This window comes from Apodemus sylvaticus, chromosome 13 (assembly GCF_947179515.1).
Source record: "Apodemus sylvaticus chromosome 13, mApoSyl1.1, whole genome shotgun sequence".
In the NCBI taxonomy this organism is placed as follows: Eukaryota; Metazoa; Chordata; class Mammalia; order Rodentia; family Muridae; genus Apodemus; species Apodemus sylvaticus.
In genome coordinates, this window is record NC_067484.1 from 81,348,785 (window position 1) to 81,375,501 (window position 26,717).

The 26,717-nt window shown below is 42.5% G+C and overlaps 1 protein-coding gene across 5 annotated transcripts in view; it reads left to right on the plus strand.

Annotated features, from left to right (window-relative positions):
- Window positions 1-763: 763 nt before the first annotated feature.
- The window catches only part of Rprd1a (regulation of nuclear pre-mRNA domain containing 1A), a 38,244-nt gene continuing 12,290 nt past the window's right edge, over window positions 764-26,717 (plus strand). For 4 of the 5 annotated variants that reach the window (XR_007972990.1, XM_052155161.1, XM_052155162.1 and 1 more), the window contains exons 1-6: window positions 766-1,014; window positions 16,984-17,113; window positions 18,378-18,484; window positions 18,563-18,660; window positions 19,407-19,533; window positions 19,636-19,811. Coding sequence is in view for 4 of the 5 variants with exons in the window: in XM_052155161.1 (XP_052011121.1) it covers window positions 864-1,014; window positions 16,984-17,113; window positions 18,378-18,484; window positions 18,563-18,660; window positions 19,407-19,533; window positions 19,636-19,811 (789 nt within the window). In the remaining variant the exon portion in view is untranslated. Of the gene's footprint in view, window positions 1,015-16,983; window positions 17,114-18,377; window positions 18,485-18,562; window positions 18,661-19,406; window positions 19,534-19,635; window positions 19,816-20,972; window positions 25,172-26,717 lie in introns of those variants that run through there. The other variant, XM_052155164.1, reaches the window with a different exon arrangement.

Here is a 26,717-nt window from a genome sequence, read left to right on the forward strand (position 1 = left end):
TCTCATTATCCTAAGCTGATCTAAAACTTGCTATGTAGTCAGGACTGAGCTTGAATTTCTGATTCTTCTGCCCTCAAATCCCAAGTGCTGGGATTGCAGGCATGGGGTTGCAGATGGCTAGGTTGTTTTTGCTGTGCTGGGGAAGGAAGACAGTGCTTCCTGCATGCTAGGCTGCTGGGCAAAAACTCAACCCACTGAGCTAGGGTCCCACATTTGTATATTTGCTCATTTAACTACCATACTAAGGTTTGAACCCAGGGCCTCATGTGTGCTAGGCAAAGGTACCAATAAGCTACAGGTGCAGCTTGTTTTTTGACGGGGTTTTATTATCTAAATTGGCCCCCAACACTTGTCAGTAGTCATTGGCAGGATTATGAGATATTTTATGTAATCGATTATCCAAATTGTCCTCCAAAGTGGCTACATCACTTATATTAATGGACAAACCTGCTCAGAGCTCTGTCATTACCGTTAATGTGGCAGAGCAGTTTTCCCTAGAAACAAGGCAGACTCAGAAAGCCCAGTACAGCTCATAGGTGGCGTGGCCCCGCCCTCCAGGCCCCGCCCCCTTCTCCTTCCTTGGATAGTTTCTTCCTTTTCCGCTTGGTTTCCCCCTCCCACTCCTGCCTCCAGGCACCGGCTCCTTTCCCAGGGAGAGCAGCGCGAGGGGCAGGGCCCGGTGTGTGACGTCACTGCCGGCCGGGCGCCATCTTGCTAGATTGCGACCGGCCTCGGACTCGGGGGTGGTGGTGGTGAGGGCGTGGGGAAGGGTGGGGTGTGGGGGCGAGGCGGCGACGAGGGCGGCGACACTCTCCTCCCCTCGGCTCCACAGCGTGGGACGGCGCGAACGAGGTTTCGGAGGGATGTCCGCCTTCTCCGAGGCGGCGCTGGAGAAGAAGCTGTCCGAGTTGAGCAACTCGCAGCAGAGCGTGCAGACCCTGTCCCTGTGGCTCATCCACCATCGCAAACACTCGCGGCCCATCGTCACGGTGTGGGAGCGGGAGCTACGCAAAGGTGAGCGGCCGCGCGCGTCCTGCCCCGGGCTCCTGGGTTCTTGGATCCAGGAGCCTACTTGAGGCTCCCCAGTCTTTCCTCGGGTTTCTAGCTTCCCACCTCCAGCCCCCCTCGAGCAGGCTTCCCGAGTTCTGCTCGGGCTCCTCAGTGTTTCCCAGGTTCCTAGTGATTCTGTCCGGACTCCCGGGCTTCCCGATCCGTCACCCTGCGACCTCCCCTGGGTTCTGGGTAATGTTCCCCGGTGTCCCCTGATCCTGCGCCCTGCCCTAGGCTCCCCGCTCTCCACTCCTGGCATCTCGCGCCTCACCCCGGCTCCCTGGATCCCGCGTCCTTTCCCGGGTTCCCGGCATCTTGCCCTTGGCACTCAGTAAACCGCTCGACTGTCAGGGGTCGTGCTCCCGGTGCTCGGCTTTTAGCCCTAGTCCTGCGCATCCCATCCGCGCTCCCCTACGACGGGGGTCGCGGCTCGCTAGTACTGTCTGGTGTCTGTGGGACGGGGGAGTATTGTGTTCAGCTCTTCGTTCACCTGATGCGTCCCACAGGGCCGGTTCTTGGGCCGCAGTGACAGACAAAAAGTATAAATAACCAAAAAGTCCCATAATCTAGCATTGGATCATTATCGAGGTTTAGGCCCAGCATCTGGCAAGAGTCTGATACTCAGTCGGCGTTTTTCTCATCCTGTAGTTTTTCATGGAGAGCATAGGAGAAGGAAAAAAAAGTACGTGGGGTCGGGAGTTGTGCCATTTCTATGATAGATCAACTTGCTCACGTATTACTAATACAGGTGTGCCAGTGTTTGAACTGTGAGTCTAAAGGATGCGGAGGAAGGAGCCCTTTCTTGTCAGGAAAGAGGATCTTGGCTGGCACATTTCTTTTAGCTTTTGGATTGTAAATGCCTTACCTGAAACGGGCTCAGAGCTCTAGGTCTTTCTGATCTACAAAGTGAGTTCCGGGTCAGTAAGACTGCATAGTGAGAGCCTGTCTTTTTTCAGTGGTTTAATCTGTATTTTAATTGTTAAATCATTGAATAGTGGCACTGTTCTTTATTGTTACAGACATATGCATGGCTTTTGTATACTATGTCCGGACTTTAACTTATTATTTTTGTTACATTTAAAAATTAGTTTTATCTGTGCGATTGTTTGCTGTAATGTATGTATGTGCTCTCTCTGTGTGCCTGGTGCCCACTGATGCCAGAAGAGGGCGTTGAGTTTCCTAGGAAACTGGAGTTACAAGTGATTGTGGGCCTTCTGATGCAAGTATTGGGGACTGAACCCCGGTCCTCTGCAAGAGCAGCAAGTGCTATTCTTAGCCATCTCTCCAGCCCCCTTTCTTATTATACTCAGTGTTGTATGTGTGTTGTGTGTCCTTACTTGGACATGGGTACTTATGGAGGACAGAAGTGTTTGCTGTGGTTAAAAAGATAATAACGTTTAGGAAAAAATTGAGCCACTGTTCACCTTTTTATTATCAACCTTGTTATTACATCGGTTGGCTTCCAGAGAGGGTTCCAGCTGGGAATCCAAAGCTTAGAGAAACTCCGTGGGGCTTGGAAAGTACCTGTGAGTTTTGAGAAGTCAGAAATTTCAAAGTCAGCAAAGGGTTTATGGTCGGGAGGGAAGCATTCATAAACACGTGCAACCCACACAGAGCTGAGACAGTAGGAAATCAGGAGAAAAGGGACAGGATTGTTTATACACTTTCTGCATGAAGAAACCTGAAAAGATTAGTAAGTGACTGTAATTAGAAAACAATAGACTAATGATATCAATGGTTGATTAGTTTGGCAATTAAGTATGATAAGCTAGGTATGGTGAGAAACATTAACAATACTGCTTGATTAGTGGATGAGTTAGAGGTACACTTGCTTTAGGAGTGAACGTGAACTCTAATGAAGTTGAAAGTATGTGTGTATGTATGTATATATATATGTGTGTGTGTGTATATATATACACACACACACATTATATGCCTGTTGATTGATTCCATTGTTCTCTTACCAGGCATATATTCTGAAATAGAGCTATGGGCACAAAATTGTGTGTTAAGCCTTATCACAAAAATAGAAATAACTTTTACTTTTGGGGGTGTGGAGTACTGGGGACTGACCCCAAGGCCTTGCACACCATATTGCTTTATTTATTCCCAACCTGAGCCTTGGTCTTCCGTGTACAGTGATAGTCTCCTAGTGTACAGTAGTTAAACGATTGCCATTAGCATTGTGCTGTGAGAGATGAGCATGCCGACGTTGGTAGATGAAACTGTCGGCAGTGAAGAGACACGTGGTCGAGTCCTGTGTGGTAAGGAAAGAAGACCATTGAGGATGTTTCCAGCCCTTAAAAAGTGGAAAGGGGCATTCTGGTAGTTAGAAGATGGCCTTTAAATTGTGATATTCATGGAAATTAGTAATGCCCAGCAAGGTTTTTTGTTTTGTTGTTAATCAGTGACCTAGATACAGGTGCGTGCATTCTGCAGCCGAGGGCTGCATCCAGTCAAGGCTGAGTATAAATGCTGCCCAACACAGTCGTGAATATGACAGTATGTGATCTTTGTGTTTGTTGGTTTGTTTGTTTTAAATGTATGGTTTTTTATTCTTGGTCATTCTGTTGCACCACTATTCCCCCCCCTCGCCTCCCCCCTCCCCGAGACAGGGTTTCTCTGTGTAGCCCAGGCAGTCCTGGAACTCACTCTGTAGACCAGGCTGGCCTTGAACTCAGAAATCCGCCTGCCTCTGCCTCCCAGAGTGCTGGGATTACAGGTGTGCGCCACCACCTTCCGGCTCTTTTTTTTTTTTTTTTTTAAGATTTATTATTATAAATAAATATACTGTAGCTGTCTTCAGACACACCAGAAGAGGGCATCAGATCTCATTACAGATGGTTGTGAGCCACCATATGGTTACTGGGATTTGAACTCAGGACCTTTGGAAGAGCAATCAGTGCTCTTAACTGCTGAGCCATCTCTCCAGCCCCGTGCACCATTCTTTAGAAAAAAAATTAAAAATTTTATTTGTGTGTTTGGGTGCACATGTATGTTGTTCACCGTTTGTGTGCCTGCGGAGGCCTGAGGAGAGTGTGGAAGCTGGAGTTAGATGGTTGGCTGCCACCGTATGAGTGTGGGAAATGGAACCTGCTCCTCTGCAAGGGCAGGAAGTGCCTGTGACCTCTCCAGCGCTACTCTATAGTTTTTTTAAAATACTAAATTTATGAGTGTTTCACTTGCATTTATATATGGGCACCATGTGCATGCAGTGCCCAAGGGTGCCATGAGAGGCCGTCTTTCCTGAAACCGAAGCTACAGATAGTTGTGAGCCACCATGTGGCGTGCTAGGAGCTGCACTCTGGTCCTCTGCAACAGCAGTTGTTCTTAACTAATAAACCATGTTTGCAGCCCCCCAAATGCATGGTTCTTGAGTGTGAGTTTTGTAGATGACAGCGTTTTACAGTGTCAAAATCTTGAGCTCTCTTGATTGAACTTTGTGATACAGCATAACTGAATTAAGAAATAACCAAATCTTGAGTTAAGCAGTCAGGAACAGACCAATTTGTCATCTAGAAAAGTTAGAAAAACGAGCAAAATCTAGTGTTTACATATACCTACAGTTAGAGTGAATACATTTTTCTCTGGTCTGGTCATGCTTACATATAATTCCAACTTGGGAGGCTGTGGTAGGCAAATTAAAAGTTCAAGTCCAGTCTGGGTTACATAAATAGGCCTTGTCTCAAAGCAAACAACCTAAACTGAAAACCAGTGAGTGAGCACTGTATTCCAAGTCAGTTGCACTTAACTTGTAATGGTGACTAGCTCCCTCACAGTGGGCTGGCTTGGCCTGCCCCACAGGCGCCCAGTGCCCTGCCGCTTCCTTTGGTTAGGATCCTGCCCTGCCGCACCAGCGACCACGCACTAGGAGACGTTCCTGTTGTTCTGTGTGGGGAGTGGTGGGACGGAGTAGATAACGGGCACCGCTGGGTTTTTCTGTTTCACTTTTTAGCTGTTTTAGCTCAACTTACTGTCTTTTGATGGAAGTCCTTAAGTATTTGTTGAATTTGTATTCACTGATAATGCTTTAGATTAGCAAGAAATGGCATTACTAAAATAAGTATTATGTATTACTTGCTCTGATTTGTTTGGTTTTAGAAACAGCATTTGCTTCAAAATGTGTGTGTGTGTGTCCCTGAAGAGATTCTGTTATAAATTGATAATTTTCTGTGCTGTGTGATACTGTTCGTTGTTTCTATTTTGGAGTTAAAATTGAACAAGTTTCCACTGAAGTTTTCATAGTTGAAAATAGTTGATATTTTCATATGAACTTCTATCTTTGAAGACGATTGTTGAATTGTAGCTACATAACTTTTTCCTCATTTTTATAGATTTTTCATATCTTTCCAGGAATCTGAACTGTAATGTAAAGTGACTCTGTAACAGTTTTTGGATGGGAAGTTGAAATTATCAATCTGTAGGCTGATCTAGAAAAACAAATCATGAAACATGTCAAATAACTATAAACACCATGTAGACATCACCATCTTCAACAGATAATCTTTACTAACACTTAAAACGTGTTAGCCTATTTCTTTTCCTTCTTCATCCTTGTGTGTTTGGGCATGCCACGGCACCCTTGTGGAGTCTGAAGTCAGCTTCTACAGCCATCAGGTGTGGTGGCGACCATCAGGTGTGGTGGCTAGCGTCCCTACCCGCTGAGCCATTTCAGCAGCCCACGTGTAAAATCTTCAAAGTATCAAACATGTAGCCAGTATTTGTTGTTCATCTTCTTTCCTCCCAGTTGTCTTTGGCTCCAGATCAGAAGGCTCTTGTAGGATATTGCTGTGTTCCATAAATCTCTCTCTCTCTCTCTGATTGGTGGTCTAGTCTTCATAAGCTACATCAGTTGCTCCCCATTTGCACCGCCTAGGGTCGGGACTTTACAGGCTCCCTGGGCTGAGGATCCCTTTATTACACAAGTTACTTTAAGATTTTGTTTTTTACCACAATCTCACGTAGTTTAGGCTGGCCTTAAATGCCTTACCCCCCTGCCTCTAACCCCCAGGGCTGAGATTACAATCTTATAATTCCATGCTAGGTTTGTTTTGTTTTTTGAGATAGGGTTTTTCCGTATAGCCATGGCTGTCCTGGAACTCACTCTGTAGACCCGGCTGGCCTTGAACTCAGAAATCTGCCTGCCTCTGCCTCCCAAGTGCTGGTATTAAAGGCATGCTCCACCACCGCCAGCACTAGGTTTGTTTTTAAAGTGGGATGTATATTTGTGTTTACTACATTTAATAAGTATTTACAAATTACTAAATTGATTTCATGTAACAAAAAGTGTGTTTTCTAAAAGAATATTAGGAAGAGGAGTGACTAATTTCTGCAGTGTTGTCTGTGGGCTGCAGGTACAGTTCAAGGCTTCCTGGTGCGATTGTGGTTCTGAATCCTGGTTCTGGGATTGAAAGCAATTGTGAGCAACCCACTGTTAGTTCAGTAACTGAGAATAAACATAGATTATTCTTTAAAACAAATTTAATTTACTTGAGTAGTCAAGGATTGTATTTCAAACTACCAGATCTTCCAGTTTTCTTAGTAATATATTATAAAGTATTGGTTTTTGTTTGTATTAGTCTTGCTGTAATGTGGGTCTATCATCTTGAGATATAGATATCTAGAGAGCTCACTTTTGGCAGTGCCTGACTTTTGGCAGTCTTCTTGCTTCAGTCTTCAGAGTTTCTGGCACTCCAGAGATATAAGGTAGTATCTTTGATTGTTTTTTGAGAGAAGGTTCCCTACATTTTTTTAAAGATAATGAGTTTTTTGCCTGCACGTATCTGTGTATCGTGTGTGCTTGCTGCCCATGAAAGTCAAGAGTGTGTTTGATTCCTGGAACTGGAGTTAAGGAATCGTTGTGAAGCCACGATGTGAGTGCTGGGAATGGATCCCCAGTCTTGCAAGAGTTTATCCACTGAGACATTCTTGAAGCCTTGAGCAGACACATGTGCCCACAGCCTTCAGAACACTGAGCACTCCTATTCTCAGGCTCAACTAGATCTACAAGATTGGCTTTTGCTGCGTTTCTAGTTTGTCAGCTACAGATAAGGGGGCCTTAACACCCTTCCTAATCCCATGAGCTCATTGATTCCTCACAATAAATGGCTTTGTCATTCTCTGACACACGCTGTTGGATCTGTATATCCTTAGTGTTACTCTGTTTCAGAGTTGTCTGAGCATTTTATATTTATGAATATTAGTCAGCTGGTATGTTTACAGCTGATGGTTTAGATGACATTGGTTCTGCTTTATACCTTAACACACTCATAGCTAAATGAATTTTTAGAATTTTTTTTTTAAAGTTAAAAGTTGTAGTCTTCCACACCTTTAATCCCAGCTGTTGGGAGGCAGGCAGGAGGATCTCTGACTTCAAGGCTAGTTTGGTTTACAAACAACTTCCAAGACAGCCAGGGCTACACAGAGAAATCATGTCTTGAAAAACAAACAAAAAACAAACAACAAGCAAGACAACGCCTCCTGATGATGATGAAGGAGGAGGAGGAATGGATGTTCCTGTGCATGCAGATCCTTTTGGAGCCCTGAAGAGGGCATTAGAATCCTGGTTCTGGGATTGAAAGCAATTGTGAGCAACCCACTGTTAGTTCAGTAACTGAGCCTGGATCCTCAGTAAGGACAGCAAGGGCTCTTACTTTCTGAGCCTCTAGCCCCAAACCCAGTGATTTTCTTAATCATGGACTGGAATTTCTACCACCAGATAGTAGATGAACAAATGTGGTATATCCGTTTACTGAAGTAATACTCAGCCTACAAAGGAGGAAAGTGCTGATACACAGCAGAGTGGACAGGCCGGGCACACATCCTGGAAATAAGAAGAAGCCTCACGTGCTATATATTTCTGTTTATATGAAATACAAGATTGGAGAGGATCATAGACTAGAAAGCCGTAGTTCAGATGTGAGGGGAGGAAGGAAATGGGGAATGACTGCCTAATGGGTATGTTTGTTGGGTGTTTGGAGGAACTGAAAATGTATTGGAACTACCTAGAAGTAATGGTTACATAATTAATTGTCTTAGAGTTTGATTGCTTTGAATAGACATCATGAATATAGGAACTCTGATAAAAGAACATTTAATTGGGCCTGGTTACAGGTTCAGAGGTTTAGTTATATTGTGAGAAGCATGGAGGCATGTAGGCAGACTGGGTGTTGGAGAGGGAGAGGAGAAATCTACATTCGGATCCTAGGTTTGGCTGGAACTTCAGAGACCTCAGAACCTATCCCCAGTATCACAGTTCCTCCCACAAGGCCACGCCTACTCCAGGAAGGCCACACCTCCAATAATGCTGCTCCTTATGAGCAGTGGGGGCCATTTCCATTCTGACCACCACAATAATCTTACATATGTGCTAAACTCTACTGAATATGCTTTTTTTTTATTCTATCTTAATATGTTTTTTTAAGTGAGTTTCATCTTAAAAAGAATACTACCACTTCACACTTGAATGTGTGTATACTTAGGTGTTCTTTCTCTTTCCTGTTTCCCAGCCACCATACTCTGTTGACAGTTCCCCTCTGCAGTGGAACAGACAACTTTGTTACCAGTTTCCTTCCAGTAGCATCCAAATCAAATGTGTCGTACAGCTCTGTCCCCTACTTTCATGTAGTTGTCATCACAGTTTATATCTTTCTGGGTTGGGCATGAGTCAGTAAACACACATTTTTTTCAGGTGTAATGTTGCACATCTGTAAATAACGATGTACTGTGGAAGCCGAGACACAGTTAGCCTGCTATACATAGTGAGACTCACTCAAAGTTACCAACCAAATTAAAAAAAGAAAAGAAAGTCAAAGCTATAGTTTGTTTACTTTCTATCCCTGTGGTAAAGTCCTCTTGGCAGCATGTTACAAGAGTCACGGTTTCATAGGTCTCAGTCTGTGCTTGGTCTATTACTTTTGGGCCCAATGTCAGGCAGATATCAGGGCAAGAAGCATGTATGTAGTAGAGCAAAGCTTGGTTTATGGTGGCCCATAGGAGAAGAAGAAAGAGAATGTGGTGGGACCACCTGAATGCTTCAAGCAGCCAGGAAGGCAGAAAGGCCAGGAGGGGAGGGTTCCACAGTAGTCATCAGGTATTTCAGTCCTGTAGGCTTAGGAGGTTCTGCTATGCAAGCCTTCATTAGTGAATGTCTCTGTTCCATAGAGGGTAGTGTCTGCCCATTCTTTGTCTTTAAGACAAAGGGACCACCCAGATATCTTGTTAGGTAAAGACACTTGTCAAACCTGACAGGCTGAGTTTGAGCCTCTGAACCCACATGATGGAAGGAGAAAATTGAATCCTACAAGTTGTCCAAACCTGGGCTCTTTGTCCCACCCCCCGATCCAAGTAAGTATAAATAAATAAATAAATAAATAAATAAACAAACAAACAAACAAACAAATGTTCAGATCTTTTATTCCTGGGAGCCAAGGTACCTAGAGAGGAGAAACAGCTGGGGATTAATTATAGGAAAGGGCTTAGATGGATTTACAAAAGAAATCCTGCAGGGTGGTGGTGGTGGTGGTGGTGGTGGTGGTGGTGGTGGTGGTGGTGGTGGTGGTGGTGGTGGTGGTGGTGGTGGTAATGGTAATGCACATCTCATGGTAATCCCGCCGAAGCCTGTGCGGGACCTCAGGCAGCAGCAACTTTGTTGGTTGATAGGATCACCACACCTCCCATCTTTCAGGGCGTTAGGTGTCTCAGTCTTGTGTTCATTGTTTCCCATGAGAAGCTGACTTTAGTCTCCTGTGGAGGAGGCAGTGACTGCTCACTGCTTTGTGCACCTTGCCGCGGTGGTTCCCTACTAGTGGTCTCTGGGTGAGCACCGCACTATTGCCGTCTTGTACTTGGTTGTCTCTGGCTGAGTTCTTTTGAGTTCACTAGATGGGGTTTGTAGATTGCCATGTCTGCTCAAGTTTTAGAGTTGTCACCTATTACAGTAGTCCCACTACCACAGGGCACCTGATGCACCTACACCATGGCTCCCCAGAGCCCCTGGTAGCATTGAATCCTGCGCTCATGGCTTCCCCCTTAAACATAGACACACAGAGATGAATGGATTTGCCATCTTAGCAAAGCACATGTCAGGCTCTGTGGTCGAAACATACACTTTAAGCTGTTGCAGCAAAGCCGGCCTAAGTCCTTAAAGCCTCAGGAGTAGAAGGCATGTCCTTACTGTAAACTGCAGGAACTTAAGTATATGGCTTTATTCTTATTGGGTGGATATTACTAAGTGGAGGGTATCACTTTCCTAGTTCTTTCTTATATTGTTATTATAGTATTTCTTATATATGTGTCTATGTCTTACAAGTCTGAGTTGAATTTCTTCGTATTGGAAGGCTGAACCTTTTGTCTTTTTTTTTTTTTTTTACATAATAGCTTACTAGATATTTTTAGGTATGTATTAAATGAATTAGTGATTGTATCTCAGAAAATAAAGTCTGAGAGTTGTGCAATATTTTGATTTTTTTTTTTTTCATTTTAAAAGTACAGGCCTCAGCCTGGCAGTGGTGGCGCACACCTGTAATCCCAGCACTTGGGAGGCAGAGGCAGGCGGATTTCTGAGTTCGAGACCAGCCTGGTCTACAAAGTGAGTTCCAGGACAGCCAGGGCTACACAGAGAAACCCTGTCTTGAAAAAACAAAAACAAAAAACAAAACAAACAAAAAAAAAAGTACAGGTCTCATTAGGAGCTTGTGACCCTCTTCAGATAATGAGTCCTTGTATAGTTTCTCGGATACCCATGACTGGTGTTCCTCTTTTTTTTCCTTGACTGTTCATGCTAAAGAGTTTTCAATTGACTGGTGTGGTGGTGTATAACTTTAATTCCAGATGGCTCTGTTGTAATTCAAAGCCACTTTGGTTTATGTTGTGATAGGTTCTGAGTCGTCCAGCGCTGGGAGTTTCCAGTTGGATTGATTTTTCTCCAAGATGAGACTGTTTTCACCAGTCCTTGTTATGTGTTATCCTCACTCCTGCTTCCTTACCTATTTTTGTGACACCCCGGACCTCCCTAGATTTTGAGCTCTGAGTTTGTTGGTGATCTGAGACATCCGTTCTACAGTGTGCACTCACAGTTTCAGGTTCCTTTCTTGGGACCACTACACCTGTGTCCTGTGGATGGGAAATATATTTTTAGACATATTTTCATGCTGATTTGCCTTTTTATAGTGACTGTTTTAAAGCTTTTGTCAGATATTTCTCACATCTCCTTGGTGTTGACGTCTATTGATAATTGTGGTTTTCATTCTGTTTGAGAGCTTTTTGTCTTTAGTTGGGGTGAATAAAAATGAATTCACTGACAGGTGTAACCAGCACTTGAGAAACAACCACCACCCTAGATTCAAAGAATAGTGAGAACCTGTCTCAGAAAACGATAACAAATCCCCTAAAAGTTGATTCAAATTTGTTTTGTTTTTGAGACCTAGTTTTACTGTGTAGCCCTGGCTGTCTCTCAACTTACAGAGATCTTGCTTGCTGACTCTCTCTCTCTCTCTCTGTCTCTCTGTCTCTCTCTCTCTCTGTCTCTCTCTCTCTCTCTCTCTCTCTCTCTCTCTCTCTCTCTCTCTCTCTCACACACACACACACACACACACACAAAGGGATTGAAAGTAAACTTCACAGCGGGCAGAGGTGGCGCATGCCTGTAATCCCAGCACTCTTGGGAGGCAGAGGCAGAGGCAGGTAGATTTCTGAGTTCAAGGACAGCCAGGGCTACACAGAGAAACTCTGTCTCAAAAAACAAAAAAAAACAAAAAAACAAAAAAAACAAATTAAAAACAAACAAACAAACAAAAAAAAACAAAGAAAAAAGAAGGTAAGCCTCACTACATCTGGCTTTGATTCATAGATTCACTGGGTGATATTATAAAACTCTTACTTTTGTTCAGTCTTTTTATTTTTTGTTTTTTTTGTTATTTGGATTTGGTTTTTTTGAGACAGGGTTTCTCTGTGTAGCCCTGGCTGTCCTGGAACTCATTCTGTAGACCAGGCTGGCCTCAAACTCAGAGATCCGCCTGCCTCTGCCTCCCGAGTGCTGGGATTACAGGCGTGCGCTGCCACCACCTCCCGGCCCCAGCATCTCTTTAAAAACAAGTTTAGAACTAATTCTAAATACTATTGGGAAAAGAAGACTTGGAAGAAGAGCCTAGGTCAGTAGTGGAAGTAGTACCCATTAAAAGTTTCTAGGCAGACTGTAAACTTGTTTTACTCAAAACAGCCATGTTGCACAGGGGTTAGAAGTCCACAGAATGGAGGGGAAGAGTGACTGAGGAGGATGCAGTTGTGTGGATGCTGTGGTCGCTCAGAGCCCTCAGAACCAAAGGACTATCAACAAGCAGGCTTTATCCTACCCAGTGCTGTAGAGAAAGCTGATCCCATGTGAATAAACAAAAGGCAGTTATGCTATGCAGACATGAAACAATGTACATTTATCACTACTTGTTGGCGTGTCAAATGATTATTCTAAATAGGTTATTAGCCAAGATTCATGTAGAAAATAGATTTAGCTACATAAATCTCTTAAAGCTTGTGAATATAGAAATGCCAAATTTCAATTTTAAGCAATAGCTCCAGAGAACATATCTAAAGCACAAAAAGGATAATTTATTCATAAATATAAATTAATAAGAAAAAGGAGTTATCTCAGCTGAAACCAGGCAGCATGATGTGAATGAAAAATTCCCCAAAGAGGGAATATAAAAGTGTTAGGAACTCAGCCTCACCCTGAGAGGGGATGCACACCTTTAATGCCAGCATTCAGGAGATATGCAGGCAGATCTTTGAGTCTAGGACAGCTGAAGCTACACAGAAAAACCTTGTCTACAAACTCAAACAAACACAGAAACAAAAAAACTGTCAGTTTTGAAACCCTTACTAGTTTGGAATTGCAGATGAAAGTGCTGTTGGTTGCACAAGATTGGCAAACATAGGATCGGAGAGTCGGCTGCAGGCAGGAAAACTCCCACATTTAAGGCCTACCTTGTCTCATCAACACCCACAAACCAAAACCAGAAATGGAGGAAGGCTTTTCTTTTACTTATGGTTCAGTCCATGTTGGTTGGCTCCTTTGGTTTTGGAACTGTGGAGAAGCAGCTTGTGGTGACTTTGAGGTGGCAGAGCTGTTGTCAGGAAGCCGGAGCAGGGAGGGGCAGCCAGATTCAAGGGAATGTCTCCAGTGAGCTTCTTCCATCAAGACCCCTGTCTTCTGAAGTTTCTCACCACCTCCCGGCTAGGACCACTGTTTCCACTCGAGATACAGACCTTTCCTGATTGCACTTTCCACAAGGTGTATTTGTGTGCCCACCATCCACTTGCAGAAATGCTATAAGTAATTTTTTAAACAGTGAAGCTTAATAATTACCTGAGTTAATGATGGAAGAAACACATGATCTCTTCGTCATTTATAATTAATCCCTTGGCAAAATTCATTCAGAAAAATGTAATTAAATTGTATTGTTGTGTTTTTTTTTTTTTTGAGACAGGCCTCTCTAGCTCAGGTTGGTCTCACACTTGCTGTTTACTGGACAAGTCTTGAGTTCTAGATCATCCTGCCTTCTACCTCCCAACAACTAGGCTTATAGATCAGCACCACCACACTTGACTTAGGCTTAATAAGCTTTTAAAAAACATCTACATATATTTACTGGGCATATCCACTCTCTGGAGGTCCATGGACAACATGGGTCCTAGGACTCAAACTCAGATAGTCAGGTTTGTCAGTCTCTACCTGTTGATCTGTCCTGCAACCCAGTATAGTTTGTTTGTTTGTTTGTTTGTTTGTTTGCTTGTTTGTTTGTTTTAGAGTAGGTCTCATAACATATTACACACTGACCTTAAACTTGTGGTCCTCCTGCCTCAGCCTTCTGAGTGTGGAATTATCAGCACGGCTATGGCAAACCTTTCTTTGTAATAGATTTTTCACCCCACTCCACTCCTGGCTGACCGCACGCACATGTGTGTGTGTGTGTGTGTGTGTGTGTGTGTACTGGCTCTAGGGAAAGGGTTTATACTTGTCCACCCAGAGCAGCATATGATTTTCTTAGAGAAGTAGGATGTACAATGATAGTACTATATGATTCGGATAATGAGTGACACTTACTTACTTGGCTTATACTTTATTGATGAAAATATAGCAAGACACAAGGAAGGCACAGTGGGTGTTGTGTTCATCATTGCTTTCATGTTGGTGTGACTATTTATGAAGAGGAAATGAAGGACGGAAGAACATGCATTTTAGTGTTGGGTTTATAGTCTGCTAGTGTGTGAGTAGCTTTCAAACATTTTTAACCCATGAACAGGGTAGGAACAGGTAGGATGAGTTGGTGTGTATGTGTGTGTGTGTGTGTATATGCCAGTTATGCTCCCTTGTACGCAGTAAACATCACATAAAAACTGTTGAAGCTATGGAAACTAGGTATCTTTAGGGAATCTGAACAGCAGAAGTGTAAGACCAGGCCAGATTTATGGCCGAGGCTGATGGTCTGCCACCCCAGTTTCTTCAGGGAGTTAGGAATTTGAGATGGAAAACCAAGTTTTAATACATACTAGGCAAGTACTCTACTACTGAGACACAACCCTAGCTCTTTTGTTTAAGGTTTTAGGTTTTTAGACAGTGTCTTACTCTGAATCTTAGTCTGGTTTTGACCTTTCAGTCTTTGCAGCTGTTTCCCAGGTGCCACTGTTACAGGCCTGTGTGAAAGCATTAATGCCATTATGTTAAAAACTGTCTAATTTTATTTGTAAATAATTTTTTGTGATTTTTTTTTCCTCCTAGCATTCTCATGATTCCCTCCCTCTCTTTATTTCTCTGTCCCTCTCTTTCTCTTTCCCTCTCTTCCCATCTCTCTTTCTCCCTCCCTCCCTTTTTTGCCCTGAGACAGGATCCTCTGTGTAACAGCCCTAGCTGTCCCAAAACAAACTCAATTTGTAGACCAGGCTGACCTTGAACTCACAAAGATTTGCCTGCCCCTGCCTGCAGTTAGAAGTGCTGGGATTACGTGTGTGCACCATCACACCTGGCTTTAAAGGGAGTACTCAGAATTTCTCATATTTTAAACTTGGTTCCACAAGAGGAAGAATTGGAAATAAACTGCGAGGACTATGCAGCTGAGCTGGTCCTCCAGCCCCAGAGGTCTGCTTGTGCCTGCTCCTCAGCAGCACACTTGCCTGTTCCTTGAGATAGGATCTCACTGTATAGACAAGGATGGCCTGGAGCTCCCAGAGATCCTCTTATTCTGCCTCCTGACTGGGGAGAGTAAAGGCATGTGCCTCCATGCCTAGTTCATAAATTTTTATAATAACAGAACAAGGAAAGCTAGAAAATCACAGTAATTTTCAATACTGTGGTGAGTACCTCAGGAAAACAGATTATAGCAAAACAGGGTGGACCCTGCTATAGGCTTTTAGTGTTACCTGACAGCATTCTTTTTTTGTTTGTTTGTTTTTGTTTTGTTTTGTTTTATTTTTTGCATCCCCCCCAACCCCCAGACAGGGTTTCTCTGTATAGCCCTGGCTGTGCTGGAACTTACTCTGTAGACCAGGCTGGCCTCGAACTCAGAAATCCACCTGCCTCTGCCTCCCAGTGTGCTGGGATTATAGGCGTGTGCCACCACCGCCCGGCTGACAGCATTCTTTCTTAGCTCTTTTTGGGGGGAAGGGTTGGTTTTTCAAGACAGGGTTTCTCTGTGTAGCCCTGGTTTTACTGTAACTAGCTTTGTAAATCAGGCTGGCTGGCCTTGAACTCAAGTAGATCCTCCTGCCTCTGCCTCCTGAGTGCTGAGTGTGTCATCACACCTGACTTCTTTCTTAGTTCTTTAATTGTTGGAAACTAGGGGATCTGTTCATGCATTCCAAGGGATCCTTCTCTGTTAGTCACAAGATATTAGGTCTGCACAGAGGTGGGCAAGGATGAGCAAGGGAATTAAAGATAAACTGTCCTTAGACTCTTGGGTCTACAGCATTACAACCTATGAAGATAACACTCCTTTGCAGGCAGTTTCTTTCTGAGAATTCTTGTTCATAGTTATCCAACCAATTCTGTCCATCCCCCAACCCCATCTCCTTCCAAGGTCTCATGCATACCAAGCAAGTTTCTATAGAGCTGTATTCCAGTCTGTAGAACTCGTCAACGTGCAAACCTTGTCTTGATGAAAGTTAAACAATATCCTCTGCTTGTGAATCTTATTGTCAATACTAACTGGTAAAAACATACTGTGACCACAGCTATTGGAATCTTGTGGCTTCCCTAGAAAGATGAGCATACCACAGATTATAGCAAGTAGAAGAATGCTTTGTCAAAATGGACTCAATGATATAAGGTCATGTAATCTAAAGGAAAAAAAAATCTAACCTTTGATCATTCTGTCTCACTGAACAAAAGGCAGCTATTTATTGCATAAGGCAAACATATATAATTGAGTGGTGTGTCTTGCAACCTGGTCTATATTTTGTACTCTGCTTTTTCACAATAGTTTAATGGTTTTGAGTCTAGTAATACCTTTGACTCCATGTTTAGAATGCTGTCTTAGTAATGTGACTCATCGCCATCTTATTAAATAGCTATATTCCTTTTTTTGTAAAGCTTAATACATAAAGACTTACTGAGATGTAGTTTTGTGCATGTATGAGCATTTCTGTATATAAAATATATTTCACTTGGGAATGATGCTGAGATCAGAAAGGAAGGATGTGGCCCAGGTGCCATGATAAACCTGCAAGGGGACAGAGCCATCCATCACTGATCCCTTTAAGACTTCTTTTCCCCATGTATGACTGACCTTGAGAAGTGGTTGAGTAGCTACCTGGAGATGTTAGCAGCAGTGACTTGATGAATTTTTTAGGAGAAGTTGGAACTGTTCGTGTCCTAAGAAAGTTTGTCTAAATGAAATGAGGATGTTTTAGTATTGTAATTGTTTTCTTTTTCTATGTTTTTAGCCAAACCCAACAGGAAACTTACTTTTCTCTACTTGGCCAATGATGTCATTCAGAACAGCAAAAGGAAGGGGCCAGAGTTTACAAAAGATTTTGCACCAGTAATAGTGGAGGCATTCAAGCATGTTTCAAGGTAGGAGCCTGTCTGTACAGAGGTAAGGTTTGGAAACAGCACATAGACAGATTGTGTTAGTCTAAAGCTTTCATACAGTTTGTGGGGGTTTGCTTTCTGTGAGGGGTTAGCATTTGTGCTGCAGCTGAGGGGCATTTGGAATGCTTGAGTCTCAGCTTTCCTGTAAGAGGCCAGAAGTCTGCTGTACCCTGCTGTATGAACGTCACAGAGAGTAGAGGAAGGAACTGAACTGGAGTTGTATGCCTGAGGATCTCCATCTTATGTCTGATATACTGGACTTAATACCACAGTGCTTCTTCAGTTTTCTACTGTACCTGTGTATTTCCTAACATTTTTAAGTGCTTTAGAAATAAGACAAGTTAAAATAATCATAAACTTTTTTGAAAAGATTTTCTTCAGGTAATTTTGTGCATGGAAATCTTTTAATTTATGTACTCTAAAATGTTTCTATTTTATTTATTTGTGTGTGCACATATATCATTGTACACAAAGGTAGATTAGAGTTGATTTATTCTTTCTATAACGTGAGTCCCAGGGATTGGACTCCGGTCCCTCAGCTTGTGAGACAAATGCAAAACCCAGGTTATGTAGTGCTGAAGGAAATAAAGTCACCTAAGTCCCATGCAGAGCCTGTCTTCAGATTTACTCTTAATTCTTAGGTCCTCCTCTTGATCTCTAACTGGGCTAGATGATCAGGAGACTGTGCACCCTATTCTCATTAATAGTTGTGTGTGGACAAGCGGTGCTGTAATGCTCCATTTGATTCCTGTGCCAAATATATGATGGGTTCAGTAAATTTAAAAGTGACCTGGAGCTGTTCTTAGCTCCTTCACTTGGGAACATCATCTTTGTAAACCCCTAGTGTCTACTCCTAAAGCCTTTGACAGTTAAAGCCATTTTGATGTACGGTTTTATTACTGAGTTCTTAAGGGAGGCAAAGGCAGTGTGTCAGTCACGCCTCTCCTGAGCTGCTGCTGTGTTGGGCAGCGTGTTTGGGAGCGCTCGCTGGGAGCCAGTGTGGTCTCATTTTAAATCATTACTTTGTGCTAGCACTCACTGCGTTTTTACTTTTAGTATTTTAATGCCTTCCTTCCTTCCTTCCTTCCTTCCTTCCTTCCTTCCTTCCTTCCTTCCTTCCTTCCTTCCGTCCTTCCTTCCTTCCTTCCTTCTTTTCCTCCCTCCCTTCCCTTCCCTTTCCTCCTCTTCCCTCCCCTCCCCCTTTTCTTTCTCTTTCTTTTTCTTTTTCTTTTTTTTTCTTTTTTAGTGAAACTGATGAAAGTTGTAAGAAGCACCTTGGGAGAGTGTTATCTATTTGGGAAGAACGATCTGTTTATGAAAATGATGTATTAGAGCAACTTAAGCACGCTCTGTGTAAGTACAAGATCTTGATCTCTTTGTGTGATCCTCTCAGGAAAACACCTCATTAAAATTTGATGTCTTTTAAATCAGATGGAGATAAGAAGACGAGGAAGAGGACTTATGAGCAAATAAAGGTGGATGAGAATGAAAATTGTTCCTCTCTAGGGTCCCCAAGTGAGCCACCACAGGTAAACCCCAAAGCAGCTCTGGGATTTCAACTCTATTACCTTTGGGCTTTGATGACTTCAGTGTTCTGGGTATAAGAAAGGCACTAAGTTAATCTCTCTCTCCTGGTTAACAAATTGCTTTTGCTTTTGTTTGAAGTAGTGTGTGTCTGTGTGTGTCTGTGTGTGTGTGTGTAAGATTTTATTGTTACTTTTCATTTTTTGAGACAGGGTTTCTCTGTGTATTCCTGGCTGTCCTGGAACTCACTATATAGACCAGGCTGGCCTCGGAACTCACAAAAAACTACCCACCTCTCTCTCCCAACTCCTGGGATTAAAGGTGTGCACTAGCACTGCCTGGCCAGTTTCTTAACATGTAGAAAAAGGATTGGGGCAGGAGAGATGGCTGTCAGTTAAGAGCTGTTCTTAACCTCAGTTACTCTCTTACCCTGAGAACTAAGAGTGTTGGTCCCAGCACCCATTAGGCAGCTCACAACATGTGTAACTCCAGTTCCAGGGCATTGGCACCCTTCTCTGGCCTCTGGTGGCACCAGGCATGATCATCATGTTGCACAGACACATAACAGAGGCAAAGCACATGAAAAAAATTGTCTAAAGATGTATTTTTAAAAGGGTTGTCTTAAGAAGTGTATTTCAGACTTTTTACTGGTGAATGCTTCATAAAGATTAGAAATATGAAAGAGGTGTCACGTCCTCTGTGTTTGTTAGAGCTTGCTTTCTTCTGGTTCTGAAGTTGTATAATCTTTTAGACTCTCGACCTTGTTAGAGCATTACAAGATTTAGAAAATGCAGCCTCAGGTGATGCAGCAGTCCATCAAAGGATAGCTTCTTTGCCTGTTGAAGTTCAGGAAGTATCTCTGCTTGAGAAAATAACAGGTAAGAAGAGAAGGTGAGGCCCACGGAGTTGTTGGGAGGCAGGGTATGAGCCGCCCAGCGTCATTTCTGTGTAATGATTGCTTTACCCTCTGCTTTTCTTAGATAAAGAGTCTGGAGAAAGGCTTTCTAAGATGGTAGAAGATGCTTGTATGCTGCTGGCCGATTATAATGGCAGACTGGCGGCAGAAATAGACGATAGAAAGCAACTCACTCGAATGTTAGCAGATTTTCTTCGTTGTCAAAAGGAAGCCCTTGCAGAGAAAGAACATAAATTGGAAGTGCGTAACCTTTTTCTTCTTTAGTGCATATTATTTTAATTTTAATATACTTTAATGTATCTGTGCATCTTAGAGTTCTTGCATCATGGACTGTTCTAGCCAGTGGCTCAGGTAAGCTTTTTGTTGCTATCAAGGATTTTTTTTCCCTGCCCTTTAACCACAGCAGCCTGATTAAGTAAACCTGAAATTTTGGTCTTAGCAGATTTTGTTACATTTGAAAATCATTTCTATGAAATTGCATGTAACAGAAATTTAAATCCTTCAAGCACAAAAATAATAAGAACATAACAACTATAATGAAGTCTTGTGTTAGTAGCAATAAATTGTTTGGTTTATCAAATTCTTATTCTAGCACATACCACCATCTTTTAAGTATTCTAATTATTCTCTCCACCTCTTGATTCTCACACTTTACATATTCCTGCACATGCAAACTCTCTGGGCTTACACATGCTGTTCCAGAGAAGGTTGTTGATAGATGGGGTATGGTTGTCACTGTTGGTCTGGGAGCCCAGGAGCTAATAAAGAAACAGCCTCATAATGTATTTTGAGCTGAGTAGTCATTGCCAGTATAGGAGAGCTGGGGTTGGTTTTATTTAAAAGACCATTGGATTTACTAGTTCTTACTTGAATTGTTCTAATTCCAGTACTATGTAAGACTGTTCTGTTTGAGTCCCTTTATTTACAGACAGCTTGTTCTAAATTCGCAGGCATATCATGGTACTGCCTCTTAGGTTTATTTTTTATTATTTAGCCCTTGGCTCATTAGTTTTTCAATAAGCCACAGGTGGTGTTTGTGTTGGCTTGCCTCACAGTTCTGAGAGAGCTGTTTAATTAGTCCTCCCCAAATGCTCAGCTCTTCATTTCGCACTGTCCTTTTTCAGTTTGCTCCCTGTCTGCTCACATAAACTTGCTCAATTATTATGAGCTATGCTCTGTCCTTGAAGAGATTGTCCACTTGAAATGGAAAAGACACAGTGGAGTTTCTTAGAACATGAATTTGGTAGTTGACTTACTTGTTTGAGATGTTGTAGTGGCCTTCAGTCTTAACATAACATTACCTTTTTTCACTATTTGCAGCACTAAGGGTGAGTATGTCAACAGTGTTGTCTTCAGTCTTTTGGTACAGTTTCTTTAACCTCTGTCAAGCTTCTATTGCAGATATTGGACACGGCGTATCTTCTATTGATGCCATCACCGTTAGCATATTCTTCCGGTTAAAAATAAAATCAAACTCCAAAGCCTCATTGTCTCATGTTTTTGAAAATTGAAGAGCGAAGCTTTATTGTTCTACTTTAATACCTGCTTTCTCACTTTGGATGTTGACTGTCATTGGATTCAAAAATAGAATTTATATTTGACGTGTAAATGTAAAAAATAGATCACCCCCACCCCCAGCCCTTTAGCTGGTGCATTATAGCCAAGTTTCCTGGATAATAGTCATGCGCAGAGCCGAAGATGGCAATGCTAGCATTTACCACGTCTCCGGAGTACTGTCGTAGGCACTTCATATAATCACCTTGCTCAGTCTGCGCTGTAGGGTGCGTTATTAGCCATACTTTATAGTCATGGAAGTCAGGCATAGGGAGATAAAGTAGTTCCCACATTTTCACACGGTGCGAGTGGATTGTTTAGAGCCCAGACACAGTCTTCAGTATCAGTGCGTTCTACTTGAAAAGCCATCCTGGCTTCCTGTTTTTACAGAAAGAAGTATACCCCCTTTGCAAAACAAGTGTTTCTCCAGCTTTCTTGTCTTTCCTGTTCCATCTAATCACTTGGCTTGACATAAAGTCTTGGAGAGAGTTTAGTGTTCAGTACATTTGAGTTTATATTGAGAAAACCACCTCAGTTGTGACGAGATTTTTTTTTCTTTACTTTTTTTGGTTTTTCAAGACAGGGTTTCTCTGTGTCATAGAACTCACTCTGTAGGCCATGCTGGCCTCAAACTCAGAAATCCCCCTGCCTCTACCCCACCAAGTGCTGGGATTAAAGATGTGTACTACCACTGCCCAGCTGTGACAAGATTTTTTTGTTGTTGTTTTAAATCTTTCTGGTTTTTCAAGTCAGGGTTTCTCTGTGTAACCCTGGTTGACTTGGAACTCACTTTGTAGTCCAGGCTGGCCCCAAACTCAGTTCTGTCTGCCTCTGCCTCCGAGTGCTTAGTGTGTGCCACCATGCCCGGCTCATAATCTTATGTTTAAGAATTCTATTTACATAAACCAGGAAGTTTAAAATAGCAAGAATTCCTTATAGATTGTCATTGGGTAGTTGTCACTCTCCTTGTAAGAAGTGACAACAAGTTGGTATTTGCACATGCTTTGTATTAGAAGTCATTATCACCTGACCGACTAAGGACTGGAAGGTGAAAGTGTCTGGTTTGGGATCAGCTGTGATGTCTCAGGGCACAGCCGGAAGGAGTCTCAGTTAAACTGATTATGTATTAGTGTCACCAATTACTCTTTGTTTGAGAATGGAACAAAAGTATCAGTTTAAGAAGTGACCGTTTAATGTCTCGAGGAAGCCACTATTAAAGCATTTGAAATCACTGAAAATTTTTTATACTAGGTAATTTGTGACACACTAGTTTGTTATGCACACCTAGTAGATTGGTAGGCAGATTGATTGATTTGATCTGAAATGGGTTGGATAGATTGATTTGATCAGATAGATAGACAGATATTGGTAGATTGATAGATTTGGCCAGGCACCTCAAGCTTCCTGTCTCAGCCTCAGGAGTCCTGGGATTGTATGTGTTATCACAGTAGAATGATTTAAAGTGACATTTTCATTTGATGTTTTTGGAGAGGAAGCAGTGTACAGATGAGAAACTTTTCTATATTAGCAAGATTCTTGATTGCTCAGCTTCCATAGTACAGCTTGTGGACAAAACCATACTTTATAAAGTGCTTGATCTGATCCCAGCACTCAGGAGGCAGAGGTGGATGGATCTCGAGTTCGGGGCCAGCCTTGAACAAAGCAAGTCCGTATGTAAGTGATGTGAACCTGTGAACCAGTGCCAGGAGGCAGAGATACAACCCCTGTTGTATTGGAATTTGCTTCGCATATGAGATAGATGTGACAAATTGAAGGCGATAATTATCTCTATTGATTAATAATTACTAGGCTTATGTCTCTTTATCTTAGTACACTGGAGACTGAAGCAGGAAAGCCTGAGTTCAGCTTGACCTTTGTAGGAAGTAACAGGCTGGCCTTCTCTGCATGGTGGGATGCTGCCCCAGCCCTCTTTCCTAAAACTCTGAATTAATGAAGCTTTCTTTACTAGTGTTTTGAAATGCCAGTCTACCAAGCTTACCTCCTGTATGTGTATACTGACCTATAGGTTATATTTAGTTGTGCAAATTGTGACTTTGGTTGCTTTCTAATAATTGTTCATGTTTGTCATTACAAGAATCATGCTTATTGTGTGTGTAAAGCTTTATTTCTTGTCATTATTTTCATACTTTGCATTTTAATTAAGAGTGCTTATCCCTTTATCATGTTGTGGGTCATTTTTTCCTGTCATTTATACCCAAGGAGAAGAAGTTTGATGTACAAGGTAGATATAATAAGGAGTTCATAGCAGTAATTAAAAGACTGTATTGAAATAAGCATGTGAAGTGTAGCTTCTTTACCTCCCCTCTCTTGGTTTGCTGTAGTAAACTTTGTGCACCATGTGGATGAGAGTGACAGGCACTGGGAAGAGAGGCTGGGAGGAGGACTGCTTCCTGGGTCCAGGGCGTACAGGGCTACAAGCCTGGCTCAGTGGTTTGAACAAAGGTGAAAATGGCCACTCTTTACTGTTGAGCCATCTCTCCAGCCCCTCCACTTCACTTTCTACTTCCCTTTTACTTAGCTACCAGTTCCTTTGTCAGTAACCTTGACTACTAGAATAATGAAGTGTTTGTCTAATTTGCATGACAACTTCTAGGTCCATCCATTCTATAGCTTCTGTCAAAAATAATTTAGTTCCTCTTACTGGTGCTTTATTAGTTTTCAAAATTTTGTTGATTGGCTTGAAAAGTTATCCAGGCCAGGCATAGAGGCACACACCTTTAATCCCACCATTTGGGAGGCAGAGGCTGGCAGATCTCTTAAGTTTGAGGCTGGTCTGGTCTTCATGGTGAGTTCTAGGATAGCCTGTAGTGAGATCCTGTCTCAATAAGAAAGAAAAGAAAGGTTATTCTAGTTGACTATGTCAGCATTGTCTTGAGTAAACAGCGGTGTTGCTAAGCAACCTTGCCTCTGCATTAGAGGGTCGTGGTTTTGGCGTGCGCATACCAGGATGTTGGTGTCTCATTGGTTTCGGAGACCTGTTCTTTTTGCAGAAAGACCTTTGTTGAATTTTGGATTTGCTTCTGACTTACTTAGAGCTTCTCATTATATTCTTATTACATACATTAAACGTTCTGGAGTGCTCCTCCATATTGCTCACCTTTTCTCCCGTCCTAGCCATTTCTAAAATGTTTCTCCTCTGTATTCTGTCGTATACATGCTGGGTTTTGTTTGCTTTATTCTTTTAGGAAGCTTTACTCTTCTTTGCTTGTCTAGTGGTTTTCTCCTTATTGTCCTCTCTTTGCTCATTAATAAGATCTCCCTCTGCATACAAACTGGCCTGGAACCTGCCACAGTCTTCCAAGTGCTGGAGTGGGCATATCCCACTATGCCCACATTAATTATGAGTGGAGTTGGTTTTGTCAGTTTGTTTTAGGTCCTTGTTGAAGAAAGGGATGTACTATCACAGGTGCTTAACTAGTTTGCAAACTGTCGCTTAGGGTGAGTGAAGAGGGAGTCAGAAGTCAAGACTTTGGTTTTCTGGGCTCATCTAGAGCTGACAGGAAGTGGATTTTCCCAGTGTTGGTGACTACTGTCCAAACAGTGTGCATGCTGTTGTCATTTCATCCCGCTTAGGGGAGCTGCAGGAAACACAGGCTTCCTTTAAAGATGAGGTGAGTTAGCAGGGAGTATGAATGTCTTCAAGGACTCTTCAAACATGCATGCCTGCAGGGCTTAGCAGAGACTACAGCAGACCTGTTTAGCCTAAATGTAATGTTTAATTAGCTCTTGTGCATTTTCTACAAATGTGAATCTGTGCTTCTTGCTTAGTTTGCTAATTCCTTAGGCTTTATTGATTGCTAACAGTGCACCTACTTACAGCATTTTCCTCTCCCCTCCTCCATGGACCACTTTACCTACTCTGTGGGTTGAAGTTTTAGGGAAATCAACATTTTAAAGTATATGGTTGATAGACAAGTTATGGCCTCTGAGGAAAAAGAAAATCTTAAGGATAATTTAAGTAAGCAAAGTAAGTTTGTAAAATTGTAAAATATATAATGAATCTTTCTAGTTTTTAGAGAATACTCAAACATTTCAGTGAATAAATCCTTTTTATTTATTTATTTATTTATTTATTTATTTATTTATTTATTTATTTATTTATTTATTTTTTCTGAGACAGGGTTTCTCTGTGTAGCCCTGGCAGTCCTGGAACTCACTCTGTAGACCAGGCTGGCCTCAAACTCAGAAATCTGCCTGCCTCTGCCTCCCAGAGTGCTGGGATTACAAGCGTGCACCACCACCGCCCGGCAAATAAATCCTTTCTATGGCATAAATAATTTATGGAAATCTTTTCTTCTAGGCACTGACCTTTAAAAATTTTTTTTAGTGTTTATTAAAAAAATTTCATACTTGTATACAATGATTTTGATCACATTCATCCCTATCACTCTCTTATTCCTTCTCACACTGAAGAATGTTTGCCTCCCCTGGCAGCAGTTATCTGGGCACTGAGCTGTTTGTAGCCTGCATGCACGAGGCCCTGGGTCAGCCCACTGCTATCTCAGCACTACAGGAGCTGGTGGAGCAGCGCTGTGTGTAGTAGGAGAGTGGGCAGAGCAGAGAAGCTATTGGAACAGCCCTAAGCAGTTAGTGTCCAGCTAGGCACATGCTGTGGGCACTGGGTATGAGAAAATTGCTCTCTGGTTTGTTTGTCTTTTGTTTTTGTTTTGGAATCATCAAAGGAGTAGTCAGGAATTCTAAGCAAGGCAAGAAAGAAACAATGTAAGAACCACAGCAAAGACATCATGGCTGTGACCTAAAAATGGGGCATGGTACAGCAAAGTGAGATGTTCATGTATTATGGTGTGGACAGGATACAGTTATAAATATGTTTAAAAGGAACTGGCAAGATGGCTTAGTGGGTAAAGGTGCTTGCTCCTGAGCCTGATGACCCGAGTTCAGTCCCTGGGACCTACACACCGAAAAGAGAGAACTGATTCCTGCAAACTGTCCTCTAATCTCCACAAGTGTATGGACACACTATATTAAATATTTTAGAACGTGTATAAACCAAAGTATTGGCAGACTAGCAAGATGGCTTAGCAGGGAAAGGCGCTTTGCTGCCAAGCCTGACCCTAGTTTGATCCCCAGAACCCATGTGGAGGAAGACAAGAGCTGACTCCTTCGACTTGTTCCATGGCCTCTGTATTTGTGCCCTGATACATGCTTGCCCCCTTTGATGGATGGATGGATGGATGGGTGGGTGAGTGGATGGATGGGTGGGTGAGTGGATGGATGGGTGGGTGGGTGGGTGGATGGATGGATGGATGGATGGATGGATGATTAGGTTGGAGATGCATTAGATAGTAGCTTACTTGCCTAGCATGCCCGAAACCTTGGGTTTGATTCCCAACACCACAGTGGTCCATATCAGTAATCCCAGCACTGGGAAGGTGGAACCAGGAAGATCAGAAGTTCTAGGTCATGCTTAGCTGCATAGTGACTTGGAGGCCAGCCTGAGCTGTATGAGACCCCTTCTGAATACAGTGTACTAACATTTATGTATGATGCACAGGATTGGATTTTTTTTCCCCTCAGGTTTTTTTTTTTTTAAGGTTTTAATTACAAAAT